Genomic DNA, 19,803 nt, shown 5'->3' on the forward strand with positions numbered 1-19,803 from the left:
AAATCTTAAAGAAAAAAAAAAAGATATATATGTAACAAATGATAATAACAAAAAGGAGGAGGGGGAAATAGATTTCTTTTGGAGCAAAGGTTTTCTATTTTACCAGAATTAAATTAGTAATAATCTAAAATAGATTGTGATAAGATACCTTTTTTTAGGGGCGCCTGGGTGGCTCAGTGGGTTAAAGCCTCTGCCTTCAGCTCAGGTCATGATGCCAGGGTCCTGGGATTGAGCCCCGCATCAGGCTCTCTGCTCAGCAGGGAGCCTGCTTCCCTTCCTCTCTCTGCCTGCCTCTCTGCCTACTTGTGATCTATCTGTCAAATAAATAAATAAAATCTTTTTAAAAAAAGATACTTTTTTTAAACAACAGAAAAATTACAATGGTACTCTAGGAAATACCAACTTTAAAGAAGATAGTAAAAGAAGAATAAAAGACCTAAGACATAGAGAAAACGAACAGCAAAATGAGAGGCATCCGACTAAATCAATAATTACATTAAATGTGAATGACTTGTATACTTAAAAGGCATAGATTGTCAGACTGGATTTTAAAAAACATTCAACTTTAAAAAAAAAATCAACTTTTTATGCTGTGTAGAAAAGGCACACTTCAGACTCAAAGCCACAGATAGGTTGAACATAAATGAAAGAAGATATACTACATTTGTACTAGCCTTGAAGAATCTAAAATGAAATTAAGAATACAGTTTGGGGCACCTGAATGGCTTAGTTGGTTAAGTTTCAGACTCTTGGTTTCAGCTCAGGTCATGATCTCAGGGGCCTGGGATCAAGGGCTGCATAGGGCTCTGGAGTCTGCTTGAGATTCTCTCTCTCTTCCTCTTACCCTCCCCCTGCTTGCACTCTTCTTGTACTCTCTCTCTCTCTAAAAATAAATAAATAAATCTTATAAAAATACATTTTGATTCACAATAGCATCAAAAAGAATAAAATACTTGGGAATAAATATAGCAAAAGACTTAACACACTGAAAATTATGAAACATTGCCTGTTATGAAACAAGACCTAAAAAATAAACAGACATTCCAAGTTCATGGTTTGGAAGACTCAGTATTGTTAAGATGGCAGTTTTCTCCAGATTGTTCTATGGAATCAGTGCAATCTTTTTCAATATCCCAGCAGGCTTTTTTTGCAGAAATTGGCGAGCTGATTCTAAAATTTGTATGGAAACACTGCAAAATAACGAACACAGTACGAGGAGTTACACTTCCTGGTTTCAAAATAATATAAAGCTGTGGGAATCAAGATAGTGAGTTATTGACCTAAAGATAGACCTATAAAGTAATGGAACAGTACTGAGAATCTAACAATAAATGTTTACATTTGTGGTCATTTGAAGACAGAATTGGAGAAAATATTTGCAGATCATATAGTCCATAAAGGGTCTATATATATACAAAGTCCTTAAATATAGAAAGAATTGTTAAGTCTCAATGGTAAGACAACCCAAATAAATGGGCAAGTCATTTGAATACGTATTTCACCAAACAGGTCATTTGGGTAACATGAAAAGACTCTTACTGACATTAGTAATTATAGAAAAGCAAATTGAAACCATGATATACCAATTGGCTAATGTTAAAAAGATAGACAAGTGATAGATAGTACAATATGGACACACTGGAGCCCTCATACATTGCTGGTGGGAATGTAAAATGGTATAGCCATTTTGGAAAACAATTCAGTGATTTCTTTAAAAGTTTAAAATAAACTGCAGCACTTGGTTGGCTCAGTTAGTAGACCATGCAACTCGACCTCAGGGTTGTGAGTTTGAGCCCTACATTGGTGTAGAATTCACTTAAAAAAATCTTAGGGTGCCTGCGTGGTTCAGTTGGGTAAATGTCTGACTCTTGGCTTTGGCTCAGATCCTGATCTCAGGGTTGTAAGATTGAGCTCAGCATCTCCATGCTCAGCAGAGTCTGCTGGAGATTCTCTCTCTCCCTCTCTTCTCCCCGCCACCACTAGTGTGCATGCACTCTCTCTCGAATAAATAAAATCTTTTTTAAAAATAAAAATTTAAAAAGGTATAAAATTTAACTTACAATACAAACCAGCAGTTCTCCATCTTAGATTCTTTTTTTTTTTTTTAAAGATTTTATTTATTTATTTGACAGAGAGACAGTGAGAGAGGGAACACAAGCCAGGGGAAAGGGAGAGGGAGAATCAGGCTTGCTGCTGAGCAGGGAGCCTGATGGGGGCTTGATCGCAGGACCCTGGAATCACGATCTGAGCTGAAGGCAGACACTTAACCTACTGAGCCACCCAAGTGCCCCTATTTAAAAAAAAAATTGGCAAAGCACTCTACTGGAAAGATACAGAGTATTAAAATCATGGAAACCTGATGGGGATTTATAATCAGAAGAGTATTACCAGATCCCTACAGTATAAATAACATTCATTGGTTCACCAATTTTTGGGCTCTGTTTTGGTTGCCGACTACACAGTGGTGAACTAAACAGAAAAGGTGCTTTCCTCTCAGATCTCATAGTCTGATATAAGGAGTTCTACACCAACTTAGAACTGGTATTTTGTGGTTTCACAGGAGAGAAACAATCCCATCCTATTAGGGAGATTGGGAAAGCCTTCATGGTATAGATAGCATGTCCAGTGGACATCAGTCTGTTTCTACTGATAGAATAGGCAAGTTTGGTTGTGTGAGTGCTTTAGAAAAAACAGTATAAACAAAAGCACAGAGCCTGCTGAGAGGGAGCAAATGGTTTTTAATTTCCTATTTTATTTGTTTTCCTCCATTGGTTGTTCTTTACTGTATATAGTTAAAACTTGCTTTGAATTATAAAATGTGTCATAAACCATAAAAGATGCTTTTGATTTTAATTGTTAAAAATTAAAATTAATTTTAACTGTCCTAAATTCAGAAGTATTAAAACATAAAAATAAAAAAAATTTTAATTGTGGAAAAATACATAAAACATAAAATTTGCCATCTTAATCATTTTTAAGTGCACAGTACACTCACAATGTTTGTGTAATCTCCAGGATTCTTCATCTTGCAAAACAGATGATACCTCTTAAAATCTAAAATAATGTAAGTAAATTTAGCTGCATGTATCAGAGTCCCAAATTAAATGTGGCTTAAATATGATAGAAGTTTCTTTTTCTGTCATATAAAGTCCAGAGGCATGGTGTCTCTACAGTCATCTATAGGCTTTTTCTAGTTTTCTGCTTATCTTTAAAACTGTGGCTTTCAACTTCATGATACAGGATGGAATTCGATCATCCTAACCACATTTCAAGCAGCTCAAGTAGGAAGGAGTAAGAAGGGGCACATCTCTCTTTAAGGACACTCTGGAATTACACACATCACTTTTTCTTCCATCCTCTTGGCCAGAACTTAGTGACCTGACTTTATCTAGCTGCCAAGAGAAGTAAAGTCATCTTACCATACAGCCATATACTAGCTAAAAGTTGGGAGTTCTGTTACTCTTCTATAGAGCTGAATCAGATCTTTTTAATTTTTGAAGTTGGGAACTATACTCCAGTTGAACCAGCAGGGGTCACTGTTGAGCAAGTACTTTGTTTCTTTGTTAAACCTACCTGCCATTACATTTCTCACTATATAATTTATAAAAAAGCAGTTACAGTTTTATACAAAGCAACTATAAATGCTAATGTATGACAAAACACATCACTTATATTTTTAAGAACCCGAATATTTAAGAATGTTCTATCCCTAGATAAATGCTTTGCAGTTTCTATCTGTTTGTTCAGGGGATGGTGTTCTCTCATGAAACAATTAATAGAGAACAATCTAGTTGCTCTCTTGTTCTTCCCATGACTACATCCTTGTAACTGTTTGTGAATAGATTATAAAAAATACACAATGATATATTCCTGTGTTAATATGAAACCAGATTACCTAAGAATATCATGTGTTTGAACAGTCACTTCCTCTACAACAATTATATCTAAAATCTTTTCACAAATTTGTTGTAATTCATTATATCTTAGATCTAATTGGTTTTGATAGCTTTTATATTTTGGATAAGAAAACCAAAGTTTGGATTCAGCTGAAACAGTAAAATACCTAAAACGTATATTGAAATGTTTATTTTACCAGCAATACCATGAACTGGAGCAGGAGCCATATGGGTTTCCTAGAAAACATTTAAAATTATTGCGTCTACCTCTAGGAGTATTTTCTAACTTCCATTGTTATGTTACTTCAAATAATGAAATATTCTGATTATTTTATAGAACTGTAATTCTCTTATTCTCTTTTTACTTTTTTTTTTTTTTTTTTTTGAGTAGGCCCTGCACCCAGAATGGAGCCCAACATAGGACTTGATCTTATGACCCTGAGATCAAGACCTGAGCTGAAATCCCAAGTCAGATATTTAACCAGCTGAGCCACCCAGGCACCCCTAGATTAAATCCTAAGATTTGCAGTCTGCTTCATCTGGTCCATTGGTTCTCAAACTTCAGGAAGCATTGATGTCACCTGAAGGACTTCTTAAACTACAGATTGCCCTTCTTTCTTTCCACCTCCTCACCCCATTTTTGATATTAATGGGTCTGGGGTACAGCCCAAGAATTTGCACTTCTGGTAGAGTCCCACTTGATGCTGATGCTGCTGGTCAGATGACCACAGGTTTTGAACCATGGATCTTTTTCTTTCTTGGAATGTTGGAGTAGACTGTATATGTCCACAAGGAGAGGAGGAATATATAAATCTGGACAGATGTCCTATAAGCCTGGTGTTTGCCAGGTCCTCTGAGGACACTGTTTTTCCCCTCACTTACTTTCATGCTTCCACAGATACAACACCACTTGTCCTTTTTTTTCTTAGTTCTTTTTTTTTTTTTTTTTAAGATTTATTCATTTGAGAGAGTGAGAGTGTGTGTGCATATGCACAGTGAGGGAGAGGCAGACAAGCTAACCCCACAGGGACCCCATGCTGGGTTTGATCCCTAGGACCTGGGAATCATGACCTGAGCTGAAACCATTCAGTTTATATAGACTGATGCAAGAAAAGTTAGTTGTTGGATGTGATTTTTGTTCCTTTTTATATCTAGAGTTTGGAAGTCATGTGAATTACATATGGCGGGTTTATATTTTTTAACAGTTTAATTATTATGTATATTCAAGTGAGCAAAGTGCCCTATGAGGCGAGATGTGTAGCATTTAATAAATATGCTTTGAGTATACAAGATAAAGAGCGTAGCATTTCTGGGGCACCTGGGTGCCTCAGTGGGTTAAGCCTCTGCCTTTGGCTCAGGTCATGATCTCAGGGTCTTGGGATGGAGTCCCGCATCAGGGTCTCTGCTCTGTGGGGAGCTTGCTTCCCTTTCTCTCTCTCTGCCTGCCTCTCTGCCTACTTGTGATCTCTGTCACTCTGTCAAATAAATAAAAGCTTAAAAAAAAAAAAAGAGCTTAGCATTTCTAATATATAAATGATTGTCCTTTTGTGAAATTGAGTTGGGCAGAGTCTAATAGATTGGGTGTTGAGTGAGTCTATTTTGTACTTAAAAATTAAAAATCCTAAGCTTAGGATACATGTTGTGTGCTATCTAACTCTGAAAAGTCTCCCAGGTCTCTTTTTGATACTTTAGTTTTCTTTGTAAGACATTGTTATTTATGTCATCAACCTTTGATTATTCAGCCTTTTTTTTTTTTTTTAAGTATTCAGCTTTTTAAAAAAAAGATTTATTTATTTATTTATTTGACAGACAGAGATCACAAGTAGACAGAGAGGCAGGCAGAGAGAGAGAGAAGGAAGCAGGCTCCCTGCTGAGCAGAGAGCCCAATGTGGGGCTCGATCCCAGGACCCCAGGATCATGACCTGAGCCGAAGGCAGAGGCTTTAACCCACTGAGCCACCCAGGTGCCCAGTATTCATCTTTTTTTTTTTTTTTTAAGATTTTTTTTATTTATTTGACAGACAGAGATCACAAGTAGGCAGAGAGGCAGGCAGAGAGAGAGAAAGAGGAGGAAGCAGGCTCCCTGCAGAGCAGAGAGCCCGATGTGGGGCTCGATCCCAGGACACTGGGATCATGACCCGAGCTGAAGGCAGAGGCTTTAACCCACTAAGCCACCCAGGCGCCCCAGTATTCAGCTTTTTAAATGGGTTATAATTGCCCCCTGTGTTCTATTTTCTAAGTGTACCCAGAGAGGAGTGATCATGGTGCAGCATCTTAGAAACTATCATTTGAGAAGAACTTAAACTTGTTTAGAAGGAAATATGATAGCTTCATTTTGAAAGATTGCCTTATAGAAGGAGGATATGATTTTTTCATAGCTTCCACTAATGGTTAGAAATTATAGGAAAGCAGATTATTCTTTAATGTCATATAATTTCCTAAAACATGTCACTGTCAGTCAACAGCATTACTTTTATTATAAGATTTTCTTTTGCACTGAAACTTGATAGAGTCCAGCTTTCCATCACCAAGTCCTTTTTGCTGCTTCAAATATCCTTCTTTTCTCCATTTTGTTTTGTTTTTTTAATTTTCACCAGCCTTGGAGATCTCATCTTTTCTTGAACTATAATTTCAATGTATTCTTAGCTTATGTCCTTACTACCAGTCCAGAGTTTAATTTCTTTAGGTTTCTCTTCTCTTCTCTACAGGATTATTTCGTATTTCTAGCCTGGTATACAGGTTTCCTTCATGACCAAACCCCACTATTCACAGTTCAGTGTACTAAGTTCCTACTATGTGTCAGGTCCTATGCTCAGTCCTGGAAATATGTTGGCAGATATGAAAGTCATGGTCCCTTCTCTCACAGAGCTTTCCATGTAGCTGGAGGGTAGGTTGTTAATAGTTATTTTTTTTTTAAAGTCTATTATAAATACTCTTTGAATGTCTGAGATTGAGGGGGAAGTACATTCTTTCCACTACTTTCCTATCCCTTTACTTTTTCTACTTTGAATCATGAAATGCTAAGGCTTTCATGTATGAGTCCATGCTTTTATACATCTTATCTTCCCCTTTTTTCCTTGTTAATTAGCTTTTGGCCTTCCTTTAAGATGTCAGGTGTGGGGAGACTTAGTTATTTCTTCCCTTGCTCTCATATTAGCTCTTGTCATTTATCTCTAATAATAAAGTACTTACTTTCTATGTTCATTGTAGAGCTAGAGCTCCTGAAGTACAGAGATATCATCTCCTTTTCTTTGTATCTCTTTCCCTATAAGAGTGCCTGATTTGGGGCACCATTAAGCAGATGCTTAATGCCTGAGCCACCAGAGCCATCTGCGGCTCAGGTCATGATCCCAGGGTCCTGGAATCCCTCCTTGGCGGGAAGCCTGCATCTCCCTCTCCCACTCCCCCTGCTTGTGTTCTCTCTCTCTCTCTCTGTGTCAATTAATAATCTTTTAAAAAAAGAAAGAAAGTAGTTATCTTAAAAAAAAAGAAAAAAAGAAAGAAAAGAAAGATTGTCTAATTTGGGTGCCTGGTGGCTCAGTGGGTTAAGCCTCTGCCTTCGGCTCAGGTCATGATCTCAGGGTCTTAGATAAAGTCCCATGTCTGGGCTCTCTGCTCAGCAGGGAGCCTGCTCCCCCCATCCCCCTGCCTACCTCTGCCTATTTGTGATCTCTCTCTCTGTCAATAAATAAATGAAATCTTTAAAAAAATAAATAGTAGTACCCATTGTGGGTTATTTAATTAATTTGTTAAATGATCACTTGCGTGCATCAAGGATGCATGTGGTGGTGGTCATGAAGCATTACCAGTTTTCTGCATGTTAAGTAAAATTAGAATGTTCCCTATCCTAGGATGGTTTCCGAGCACCTCCTTGAACAAGTAAATATGACTTAGATTTGGAGAATCACATCTTAATTTTTAAATGGTCACTGTGCAGTGATGTGATTTTAAGCACATAAATCTTTTGCAATTCTGTTTCTTTACAAGAAAATGAAGATTGAGAATAGTATGAAGACTTAGTACATTAGTACATGAAAAATACTTAAAACAATACCTACTACCTAATGTCATCCTTCTGATTGCTGTTAATTTTTTCTAAAGACAGGGAACAAATTAAATGTCTCAAAGATGTTTTTCAGCCCAAAGAGTCCCTAAAAATATTACTTTAGCTTATAATATCCCCTATACTTATTCACCTCTCTCTTTAGAGGACTGTCTCTAAACTTTGAGTTGAACGTAATAAAATGTTAAGTAACACTAAGTGATTTTGTTTTTGCAGATGTTCTCAAATAGTGATGAAGCTGTAATCAATAAAAAACTTCCCAAAGAACTCCTATTGCGGTAAGTCTGAATGCTAATTTTAATTTGGTGTTGTGTGTGTGTCATATTTGCCTATTTAAAAATTTTTAGACTTACTGCTAATTTTCCTTTATGTAAAGGAACTGGATTATCTGAATTTGTAAATTTATTGATTCTTTTATTAAACAGTCTTGACTCTACATTTTCTAGATATGAATCAAAATTTTTTTTTTTAAAGATTTTATTTATTTATTTGACAGAGAGAAATCACAAGTAGGCAGAGAGGCAGGCAGAGAGAGAGGAGGAAGCAGGCTCCCTGCTGAGCAGAAAGCCCGATGTGGGGCTCGAACCCAGGACCTGGGATCATGACCTGAGCCGAAGGCAGCGGCTTAACCCACTGAGCCACCCAGGCGCCCCTGAATCAAATTTTAAATGTTTAAATTCTCCTACCTGATTTGTACCTATATATGATTTTGTTTACTAGTTTTCCCTTGCTTTACTTTTGTATATAATGTATATGAGATCATATATTTTATTTTATTTTATTTTATTTTATTATAATGCTCATTTTTTTTTAAAGATTTTATTTATTTATTTGACAGAGAGAGATCACAAGTAGACGGAGAGGCAGGCAGAGAGAGAGAGAGAGAGAGAGAGAGAGGGAAGCAGGCTCCCTGCTGAGCAGAGAGCCCGATCGGGACTCGATCCCAGGACCCTGAGATCATGACCTGAGCCGAAGGCAGCGGCTTAACCCACTGAGCCACTCAGGCGCCCCTATAATGCTCATTTTTAAAAAAAGATTTTATTTATTATTTGCAGAGAGAGATACAGCGAGAAAGGGAACACAAGTAGGGGGAATGGGAGAGAGAGAGAAGCAGGCTTCCCGCTGAGCAGGGAGCCCGATGCAGGGCTCGATTCCAGGACCCTGGGATCATGACCTGAGCCAAAGGCAGACGCTTAATGACTGAGCCACCCAGGCACCCCAGATTTTTTTTTTAAGTGATTCTAATCCATCTCTTTTCCTTGTTTCCTGTTCCCAACATCAAATATGTCCATGAAGTGACTTGTATTTGTGACAAAATATCACATATACTAAGGAACTGTAGAGAAGAGTTACAGCCTTTTACTTTAAAGTTAAAAAGGTAGGGTCACATGACTGGCTCAATTGGTGGAGCATGAGACTCTTGATGTTAGGGTTGTAAGTCCAAGCCCCATGTTGGGTGTACTTAAAAATAAAAGCATTTTTTTAAAAAGGGGGGTAATATGGTAAAAGTTACTTGAAGCTTTTTCTTGTATTACAGTTATAATTTTATCCTCCTTATTTTTAACATGTAGAAATTACATTTGGGATCACCCACAACATAAAACACACAGCTCCCAATTTATATACATCTAACCTAGGAATTGCCTAGGAAAAAAACTACGGATGTTATTTTCAGTGCCCATTATTTGGGCTTTTTTTTTTTTTTTTTAAGATTTTATTCATTTATCTGGGAGCAAGAGAGAGCACAAGTTGGGGGAGAGGCAGAGGGAGAAGCAGACTTCCCACGGAACATGGAGCCCAGTGCAGGTCTCGATCCCAGGACCCTGAGATCGTGACCAGAGTTCAGATGCTTAACTGAGCTACCGAGGTGCCCTTATTTGGGCACTTAATCATGCTCTTCGTTGTTCACTGATGACTTAGAAAGAAAGGTACAGGAGTGCCTGGGTGGCTTGGTGGGTTAAAGCCTCTGCCTTAGGCTCTGGTTGGGCTCAGGTCGTGATCCCGGGGTCCTGGGATCCTGCTGCGCATCAGGCTCTCTGCTCGGCGGGGAGCCTGCTTCCCTCTCTCTCTCTGCCTGCTTCTCTGCCTACTTGTGATCTCTATCAAATAAATAAATAAAATCTTAAAAAGAAAGAAAGAAAGAAAGAAAGGTACATTTTCTTTTGCAAATGTTAGAAGTTAACAAGTTGTACTGAAGGGCATCTGCCTCTTAATCTTAGCTGCTACTGCCCCAGCCCATAACCAGCCCAGTCCCTGCTCAAGGTGGAAAGTAATTTCGTGCTAGTGCTGGTGAAGAAGAGAATTCCTGGCATTTCTAGGGATTTGCACATCTAAGGCCTTCACTATATTGCAAGTACCTTGCAAGCAGGGACTGTTTTCTTATAAATCTTCATGTAATACCTTATACATTGGGGATACTAAGAAAAAATAACAGAATTGAACTTGGAATGGATTTTTTTCATGGAAGCAATGCTTTTGTACATGCTGGTTTACTATAGTAGAAATAACAGCAGTATACCCTAGGGTACCCAGGGCTATTGGAGAATGTATCCTGGATAAATTTTAGCCATCTTAAGGAGAAATATTTTTAAAAAGGTTATGTTCTTAATGTTATTATAAACTGAGTACACTAAGACATTCTTAAATTTTTTTATAATGGCATTAATTTGGACCACAATAGTTTACCTAAAGACTCAGTAGGATTCAGGGAAATTATTTGATTCTTTGGTATTTAGCTGCCTGCTATTATGGTTTACATTTTTATATTTTACTAGAGTTTTATTCCATGGAAGACAGACATAAAGGCCACATACCATGTAATTCCACTTATATGAAATATCCAGGATAGACAGATCCATGGAGCTAGAGGTTGCCAGGGGCTGTGTTGAGGGTTGATAGGGAGTGACTGCTAATGGGTATAGGGTTTCTTTGGGAGTGATGAAATATTCTGAAATTAGATAGTGACCATGGCTGCACAACATTGTGGTTATACTAAAAATCACTGAATAGTGTACTTTAAAAGGGTAAATTTCATGGAATGTAAATTCCCTCTAATATATATATTATTTTATATATTTTCAGTTTATAATAATTTATAATAAAATTTTCAATAATACACTTGTAATAAAATATGTAATTATATAATATGTTTTTATTTATTATATAATTTAAAATTAAAAATGCAGGGGCACCTGGGTGGCTCAGTTGGTTAAGCATTTGACTTCAGCTCAGGTGGCGATCCCAGTGTCCTGAGATTGAATTCTGCATTGGGCTCCATTCTCAGCAGGGAGTCTTCTTTTCCCTCTGCCCCTACCCCACTCACTCTCTCTCTTTTAAATAAATAAACAAAGTCTTAAAAAAAAAATTCAGCCCCATGATAAACAAATACAGTCTATAGCTTTATTTTATGTTGTATATGTTCACTGATTCTTCAGCCGTATCCCAATCTTGGTGATTTATTGTAGTAAAGGTTTTGTGGATATTATCTTTGATGCTGGTATCTCTTCCTTTAGATGCAGTCAGTCCCAAAGACAGCATGAAGGGTAGACTAATAGGTGACTTCTTAAGTGGGCGATTTGTAGTCTTCTGTCTGTTAAGAGTGACCCCACTTTTTAGGCATTTCTTCATAGCCTTTAGCTTACCAGTGGTTACCTCTAATACAGTGGTATTGAAGAAGCAGGTAATTCAGTCCATACTTGTTTATTTAACAAAAATGTTTTTTGCGGGCGCCTGGGTGGCTCAGTTGGTTAAGCGACTGCCTTCAGCTCAGGTCATGATCCTGGAGTCCGGGGATCGAGTCCCGCATCAGGCTCCCAGCTCCGCGGGGAGTCTGTTTCTCCCTCTGACCTTCTCCTCGCTCATGCTCTCACTGTCTCTCTCTTCTCTCAAATAAATAAATAAAATGTTTAAAAAAAATGTTTTTTGCTGAAGAGAAGAACAGCAAATAGAAAATTGTTACAGTAATCTTAATTGGCGAAGCTGATGGCCTGAACCCCACTGTAGTGATGGGCTCTGTCAAGAGATTTTTAAGAGCTGGGATTAACAGCATATTGCTGATTGATTTGATGTGTTGCAAATGAGGGTATTGGGAAGGAGGCAAGGATGGTGCCCAGGTTTTTGCTTTCTGCCAAGTGGATGGTGGGAATACTCACTAAGATAAAGAAAATAGGAGGAAGAACAGGGTTAATCGACAGAAAATGAAAATTAGTTCAGTTCGGGTACCTGTGGATATCCAGCTGGTGATGCCAAAAGGCAGATGTATATACAGTTCTCAAGCTTAGCAGCATGATTTAAAATTCATAGAAGAGTAAGAAATTGTGTATATTTAGCTCTTTTTGGATTAACTGGTGCCCATGGAAATAAAGAAAACAGGAAAAAATACGAAGCCTCCCTGACACTGAAATGAAAAGCTTTGGGGCCAAAACATCACATAGCCTAGAGGGTATCCTATAGATGGCAACCTTTGGGTCAGGTTTCCAGCCAGGCTGTCATGACACCAGGTGTCATCACCTGACAATCGATGTGGTAAGAACTGTGTAGAAAAGAGCTGTGTGTGCACATGTTGAGGTTTGGCCGTATGTCCACATAATTGTACTCTTATACATTCTTTCTCTTGGCTTAAATGTTCTATATTAAGGTAGTTGAACTCTTTTCACTTAGCAATGTTTCAGGCATCTCTTAATCTAATATATACGTAAATCAGTATGTCAGCTATAAACTCTGGAACCCATTTTATTTTTATTTATTTATTTAATTTGTCTCCAGATTACTTGAGATGGATCAGGAGCAAATATAAGAAATAAAAATAAACTATGAGGACCATGACATATATTTTTTTAAAGTAGAAAACCAAAGCCAGAAAGGAAACACATGTAGCCTTGTAAGAGTTTACACAATTACTATATAGGTCATTCTCACATTTAGCTTTGAATTTTTTGGTAGCGTAAATGAAATTTTATTCTTAACAGAAAAGAAGAAATATATATATTATACCATAAAATCAGAGCTCTTTCTAGCACTACTTTCTAAGAGGTATTTCTCAAATGAGACTCTGCTTATATTTTGTGGATAAAGTTACATAGAAAATCCAGTCATAGGGGCACCTGGGTGGCTCAGTTGGTTAAGCCTCTGCCTTCAGCTCAGGTCATGATCTCAGAGTCCTGGGATCGAGCCCCACATCGGGCTCCCTGCTCATTGGGGAGCCTGCTTCTCCCTCTCCCTCTGCCTGCCACTCCCCCTGCTTGTGCTTGCTCTTTCTCTGTGTGTCAAATAAGTAAATAAAATCTTTAAAAAAAAAGAAAATCCAGTCACAGATTTCATATGGTCATGGCTTCTAGCACCTTTGTAATAGTTAAAAAACAAAATAATAACGTATAAAAATGAATGCATGCTTCTGACAGTCCAGTTGATCCAAGGTTGCTTTTGGCTGCAAGTAATGGAAACTCTGAAATGGGCTTAAACAGTAAGGGAAGTTATTTCATGCAAAAGGAAGTAAAAAGATCAGGCTGCCTACATGCCAAGGTTAATTGATTGAGGGGATCCACAGTGTCATCAGCAATTTTCTGTCTGTTCTGCTAGAATCAGCATCAGCTTGGTCGTAAAAGCTCTTTTCTTCACGGCATAGGATAGATGCCAGCGAATATTGGATCAACATGTGTCTTTGTTCACTCTGAGGGGAGAGATAAGCAGCCATTTATACTCCAATAAAGCCTCTTCTCAGATCTCATCAGCCCAAATTGGCTTAGGCCTGAACCAATCTCTGTGGCAGGTTTAGACTAATGAACTGAGCTGAAGTGGATGCTGGAGAGTCTAATTTCAGTGCTTACCACAGATAGAATATAGCATACTTAAAGGAATCATGAATGTCCTTCAGTCTTTTATAAATCTCACTTACCTTAGCTGGAATTTTCATAAGATTAGGGTAGCACAAGGATTATATTTTTTACGGGACATCCTGTATTCAGAATATCTTTAGCTGCGCATGGATGATTGAGTCATGTACTTCAGACCAGGAGAACAAGTAGATTTGTCATCCTTTGATGGGAAATAAAAGGCCTAACCATGACTTCACCCCAATAAAGCACTACCCTACTTATGCATTGAGTTTATTTCCCAAGGAAAATTTACAAACTTTCCAGCATGTAAAAATTTCCAACATGTCAATAAATGGTTAATGAAGTGCTCAAAATTCTGTACTGCGGAGCATAGCTAAGATGATTTTTGTTTAGAAAGTTTTCATAGAAGGTGATATTGCCAGTTGCTCAACAGAGTCACATACACAAAAAACTTCATTAAAATTCTTATAGAGCTTCTCATTTAGAGAGACAGAACCTCCCTGTCAACTCAGTCTAGTTAATAACTTAAGTAGTTGTTACTCTTACACCTGAGGAACTAAGTGATTTGGTGTGCTACATGGGATAACTGGATATGAGTAGATTAGGTTTGCATAATTTCTGCTCAGTATAATCTTGGTTAAATAGTTAACCGTAAGTAGCTGGGTAGAAGAGCAGTTGTCTGATGCGTCTTCTCCAGATTTGTAACAATAAGATCATTTAAAAAATAGCTAGGATACTTATTTTTCTATTCTTAATGGCCAGGGGTGTGCATCTGGTTTATTTAGGAGCAGTTTTGCATTGAGATTCAGGTTAAAAAGGAGCCAAAAAGCACAGCCCTAATTTAAGATGCTGAAGATGATCTGATCTCGTGGTGGTTATGTCTGCCAACTCTGATTCACTTCTAATATGGAAGATGTGGTCTTTATGTTCACGTTAATAATCAAGTATGTATAGAGAGCTCTTAAAATTTAATCTGTAGTGGATTCTTGTCTAAAGAGTTAAAGCTCTTGTCCATGATAGCTACAGGTAACATGCAACGCTTTTAGCAGAATTCTCCACCAGACGATGGATAATAACTGTAATGTTAAAATTGTACCTGAAGTCCTCTCACTTAGAGCAGGGGCCTAGTAAACCTGCATCTGTAATTTGATAATAAAGACACTAGCTTACAGTTTTAATGAACAGTTCCTGCAAACTGATGGTCTCCTGTGAGGAATAAGACGTTTCCAATTTTGAAAATCTGGTGTAGTTTCTGTCAGACAGTAGGCGAGTAAGTATCAGAACCCTAAATTAAGGGGTGCCTGGGTGCCTCACTCTAAGTGTCTGTCTTCTGCTCAGGGTCCTGGGATCAAGTCCCACATTTGGCTCCCTGCTCAGTGGGGAGCTTGCTTCTCTCTCTCCTCTGCTGCTCCCCTGCTTGTGATCTCTCACTCACTCACTCTCTCTCTCAAATAAATAAATAAAATCTTAAAAAAAAATCTACTCTAAGTTCAGCAGGCCTTAACACATCTTGTGGCCAAAGATCTTCACCTAGTGCCTTTAAAAATTTTTAACAAATAATATGTAAATTTCCCATTAGCCTAACACTTTGAAAAATACAAAGATGTAAACAGTTGGCTGCTAATCCCTGCTCTTTCAGTATCCCCCCTCACACACAAAAAGTGCCTATTCTCTACTCCAAAGGTAGCAGATATATCCACTTATATCTAGATATATGTACAATACTTGCATGCATGTCTTCATGTATCCATATTTTATTTTTTTAGACATGAAAACATATACTCTTCCACAACTTGTTTTTGTTTCTGTCATTTAATAATCATTGACCTCTTTTTAGATCAGTTTATGTACCTCTACCTCATTCTTTTAAAAAGCAGCTATGTATAGTAGTTCATTGACTCTATCACATTTAAGCATTTTTATTTGTATGTATTGTTTGTTTCTTTTAATTATTTCAAATAATGCTGCCGTGAACATTCTGTAAACCATTTTTACTCCTACGTTTGCTTCTGTAGGTTGTAATATGTATATTTTTTATTTTAATGGACACTGTCAAATTACTCTGCAAAAAAATTGTGCTTATAGATATATCCCCATTATAGGAATGGAATTATCCAGTTATAAACTCTCCAGGGCCGCTCTATGCTTTTTAACTTTTTTTAAAGAGAGGGAAGAGTGGGAGAAGGAGAGAGAAATCTTTTAAACAGGTTCCATTCCCAGTGCAGGGCTTGACACGGGGGTTAGTCTCACATACCTGAGATCAAGAGTCGGACACTTAACGGACTGAGCCACCCAGGTGCCCCTGTGCTTTTTAACTTTTTTTTTTTTTTTGACAGAGAGAGAGCGAGAGAGCCAGAGAGCACAAGTTGGGGGAATGGCAGAGGGAGAGGGAGAAGAAGGCTCCCGCTGAGCAGGGAACCCAAAATAGGATTCAGTCTCAGGTCCCTGGGATCATGACCTGAGCCGAAAGCAGACCTTTAACCACAGAGGAACCTTGCTTTTTAACTTTTTAAATGAGAATTATATTAGGAGGTGTTGCTCAAGAGGGTTTGGGATGTTTGTTATAAGACTGTAAAGCCGGGGCGCCTGGGTGGCTCAGTGGGTTAAAGCCTCTACCTTCGGCTCAGGTCATGATCCCAGGGTCCTGGGATCGAGTCCCACCTCGGGCTCTCTGCTCTGCGGGGAGCCTGCTTCTTCCTCTCTCTCTCTCTGCCTGCCTCTCTGCCTACTTGTGATCTTTGTCAAATAAATAAAAAATCTTCAAAAAAAAAAAAAAAGACTGTAAAGCCAAAGGAAGTTGGGAATAAATCCTTTTTAGAGAACCATACTGTAGGTATCCATATCCCAAAATCTACTTTCAGTATAGTTTTTTTTAATTAAAGATTTTTATTATTTATTTATTTGACAGACAGAGATCACAAGTAGGTAGAGAGGCAGACAGTGAGGTAGGTGTGGGCAGCAGGCTCCCCGCTGATCAGAGAGCCGGATGTGGGGCTCCATCCTAGGATCATGACCTGAGCAGAAGGCAGAGGGTGTAACCCACTGAACCACCCAGGCGCCCCTACTTTCAGTATTGATTTTTTTTTTAAAGATTTTATTTATTTATTTGACAGAGAGAGATCACAAGCAGGCAGAGAGGCAGGCAGAGAGAGAGGAGGAAGCAGGTTCCCTGCTGAGCAGAGAGCCCAATGTGGGGCTCGATCCCAGGACACTGAGATCATGACCTGAGCCGAAGGCAGCGGCTTAACCCACTGAGCCACCCAGGCGCCCCTCAGTATTGATTTTAACAGCCAGTCCCCATGTTCTCCTCCAGGGATTTAGTATTAAGGATTTGAGGGGTTTTATTTGTTTGTTTGTTTGTACAGCAGTGAGTTTTATGTACAATTAGACCCTCTTTTCTTCCATAACGTCTTTTTGCTTCCTGGCATTCTTTATCAAGTGTGTAGAAGGCGAGGTTTACTTTGCTTAAACCTGGGCAGCCTAAAGCCAGTCCCAGTTTTTCAGTAGTCTCTTGATAAGAGATGGGGAAAGACTTTTATTGAAGTAATCAAGACCATCCTTAGACAATAGCAGACCTTTCATTCCATCTCAGTTTTCTTATCTCTTTGATCTTAACCATGTGGTTATGAGGGTCAGGAGTTGGAGCCTCATGGGCCTGGAGCCTACTTTAACCCACTGAGCCACCCAGGTGCCCCCGGAGCCTACTTTAAAAAGAGAAAAAAGGGCGCCTGGGTGGCTCAGTGGGTTAAGCCGCTGCCTTCGGCTCGGGTCGTGATCTCAGGGTCCTGGGATCAAGTCCCGCATCGGGCTCTCTGCTCGGCGGGGAGCCTGCTTCCCTCTCTCTCTCTCTGCCTGCCTTTCTGTCTACTTGTGATCTCTCTCTCTGTCAAATAAATAAATAAAATCTTTAAAAAAAAATAAAAATTAAAAAAAATAAAAAGAGAAAAAAGTACAACATAGTGATGTGACAGATCGTACATTATGAAATGCCTGCCACAGTAAGTGTTGTTATCATGCATCACTTAACCATTCTGGTTATGGATGTAGACATCTCAGGAGGAATTATGTAAAGGGTTAAAGTGTATTGAAGAGGACCATTGTCAACGCGATCTAAGGTACTTAGTCTGAAGATGATGAAAAGCAGGAAGGTGCTCTGTATAATGTAGTTTTATTATGCTGGCTTATTATATAGATGCTGTATGTAAATATTTATACATGTGCTGATTTTTTAAAATTTAAGTTTACATAATGATATTTGGAAGGATAAATGCTCATTGTAAGCCCCTCACCCCAACAAAAAAAAAATCACTCTGGCTAAAACCGTGGCAGCCCATCCCACCAGTTCTTATATTTGGGTTTCTTTTTTCTTTTTTAAAGATTTTATTTATTTATTTGACAGAGAGAGACACAGTGAGAGAGGGAACACAAGCAGGGGGAGTGGGAGAAGGAGAAGCATGCTTCCCGCTGGGCAGGGAGCCTGATGAGGGCCTGGAGCCCAGGACCCTGGGATCATGACCTGAGCTAAAGGCAGACGCTCAATGACTGAGCCACTCAGGTGCCCCATATATTTGGGTTTCTAAAGATGATTAGCACCACTATCAAGTATGTAGAATAAGTAGAAATCAAAGTTTACAAAATAATAGCGGACATTCAGATGGATGGATTTAGTATGGAGTGGTAGAAGGGACTTAAGCACCAAGGCTTAATTCATCTAACTAGTGAGCCGAATCAGGACTGGAGAGATCAAGCTCTTTTTACTGAATACAGGAGCATAGTGGCTCTATTTGTCTTCTCTCTTTTTAATGTACTGTAATGTCAAAATCCAGGTGAAAACCGAACTCATTTGAAATCTTAATATTCAGAGCCCCAGGCAGTACTTTTTAAGAATGGAATTGGGATTGCCAAGATGTGTGCTTCAGAGGCTCCTAGGTCTGCGTTTGGCCTTCGCCTTGATGTTCCATGTCTGTGTATCATGCTTCCTTTAGTGGGGAAAAGGTTATTATAGTCTAACTAGGATCATTACCTGTAAAGTTGCTCACCTGTGTCCTCCCAGGTGTAATATTGTATTTACACAAATTGCTCAGGGGTTAGTGATGAATTTACAGAAACAGGATCTTTCAATTATGAAATTCCACATAAAGGTACCATATAGCAGAAGACAGGAAAAGGCAGGGGCATTTTAGCAATTCAGGGATGTTTGTTGCATAAGAAAAACTTACTGTTTTAGGAATTGAGGTACCTAAATTGGGGATATCTCTATTTATTTGGAAGTGGTTAGTAATCTGTATTGAAGAAAATGGGAGGTTGATTGTATAAAAGCCAGTTACTCGGGTGGGAGCGGGGCCACCTGCTAGCTGGAACAAGAAAGGTATCCAGTCTTCCCTCTAGGGATGGATACACAAAGTGTGATATGCAGTACAGTGGAATATTTTGTAAAGATTTTATTTATTTATTTTAAAAATTTGTTTATTTAGGGCTCAGTGGGTTAAAAAAAAAAGATTTGTTTATTTAGAGAGCATGAGGGGGCAGAGGGAGAGGGAGAGAGAATCTCAAGTGGACTCCCCACTGAACAGGGAGCCTGAGGTGGGGCTCAGTGAAACCAGAGTTGGCTGCTTTACCAACTGAGCCACCCATGCACCCCTACAGCAGAATATTATGTAGCATTAGGAGGGAAATTCTGTGACATGTTACATGCTAAGTGAAATAAGCCAGTTACAAAAGGACAAATACTGGGATGCCTGGATGGCTCAGTTGGTTGAGTGTCTGATTTTGGCTCAGGTTATGATCTTGGAGTCATGAGATCGAGCCCGGCAGACTCCTCAGACAATGTGGAGTCTGCTTCAGATTATCTGTCTCCGTCTCCCTCTGCTCCTCCCTTTGCCCGCTTGGTCTCTTTCTAAAATAAATAAATCTTAGGGGCACTTGGGTGGCTCATTGGGTTAAGCCTCTGCCTTTGGCCCAGGTAATGATCTCAGAGTCCTGGGATCAAGCCCCGCATCGGAGCTGAGCAG

At 38.8% G+C, this 19,803-nt stretch overlaps 1 protein-coding gene across 3 annotated transcripts in view; it reads left to right on the forward strand.

The window, feature by feature from the left end:
* FBXL20 (F-box and leucine rich repeat protein 20) overlaps window positions 1-19,803 on the forward strand; it is a 105,256-nt gene that overhangs the window by 45,714 nt on the left and 39,739 nt on the right. For all 3 annotated transcript variants that reach the window (XM_047706823.1, XM_047706825.1, XM_047706824.1), the window contains one exon: window positions 8,175-8,236. In XM_047706823.1, coding sequence (XP_047562779.1) covers window positions 8,175-8,236 — 62 coding nt within the window. The remainder of the gene's footprint in view (window positions 1-8,174; window positions 8,237-19,803) is intronic.

The sequence above is a fragment of the Lutra lutra genome, chromosome 16 (assembly GCF_902655055.1).
Source record: "Lutra lutra chromosome 16, mLutLut1.2, whole genome shotgun sequence".
Lineage (NCBI taxonomy): Eukaryota > Metazoa > Chordata > Mammalia > Carnivora > Mustelidae > Lutra > Lutra lutra.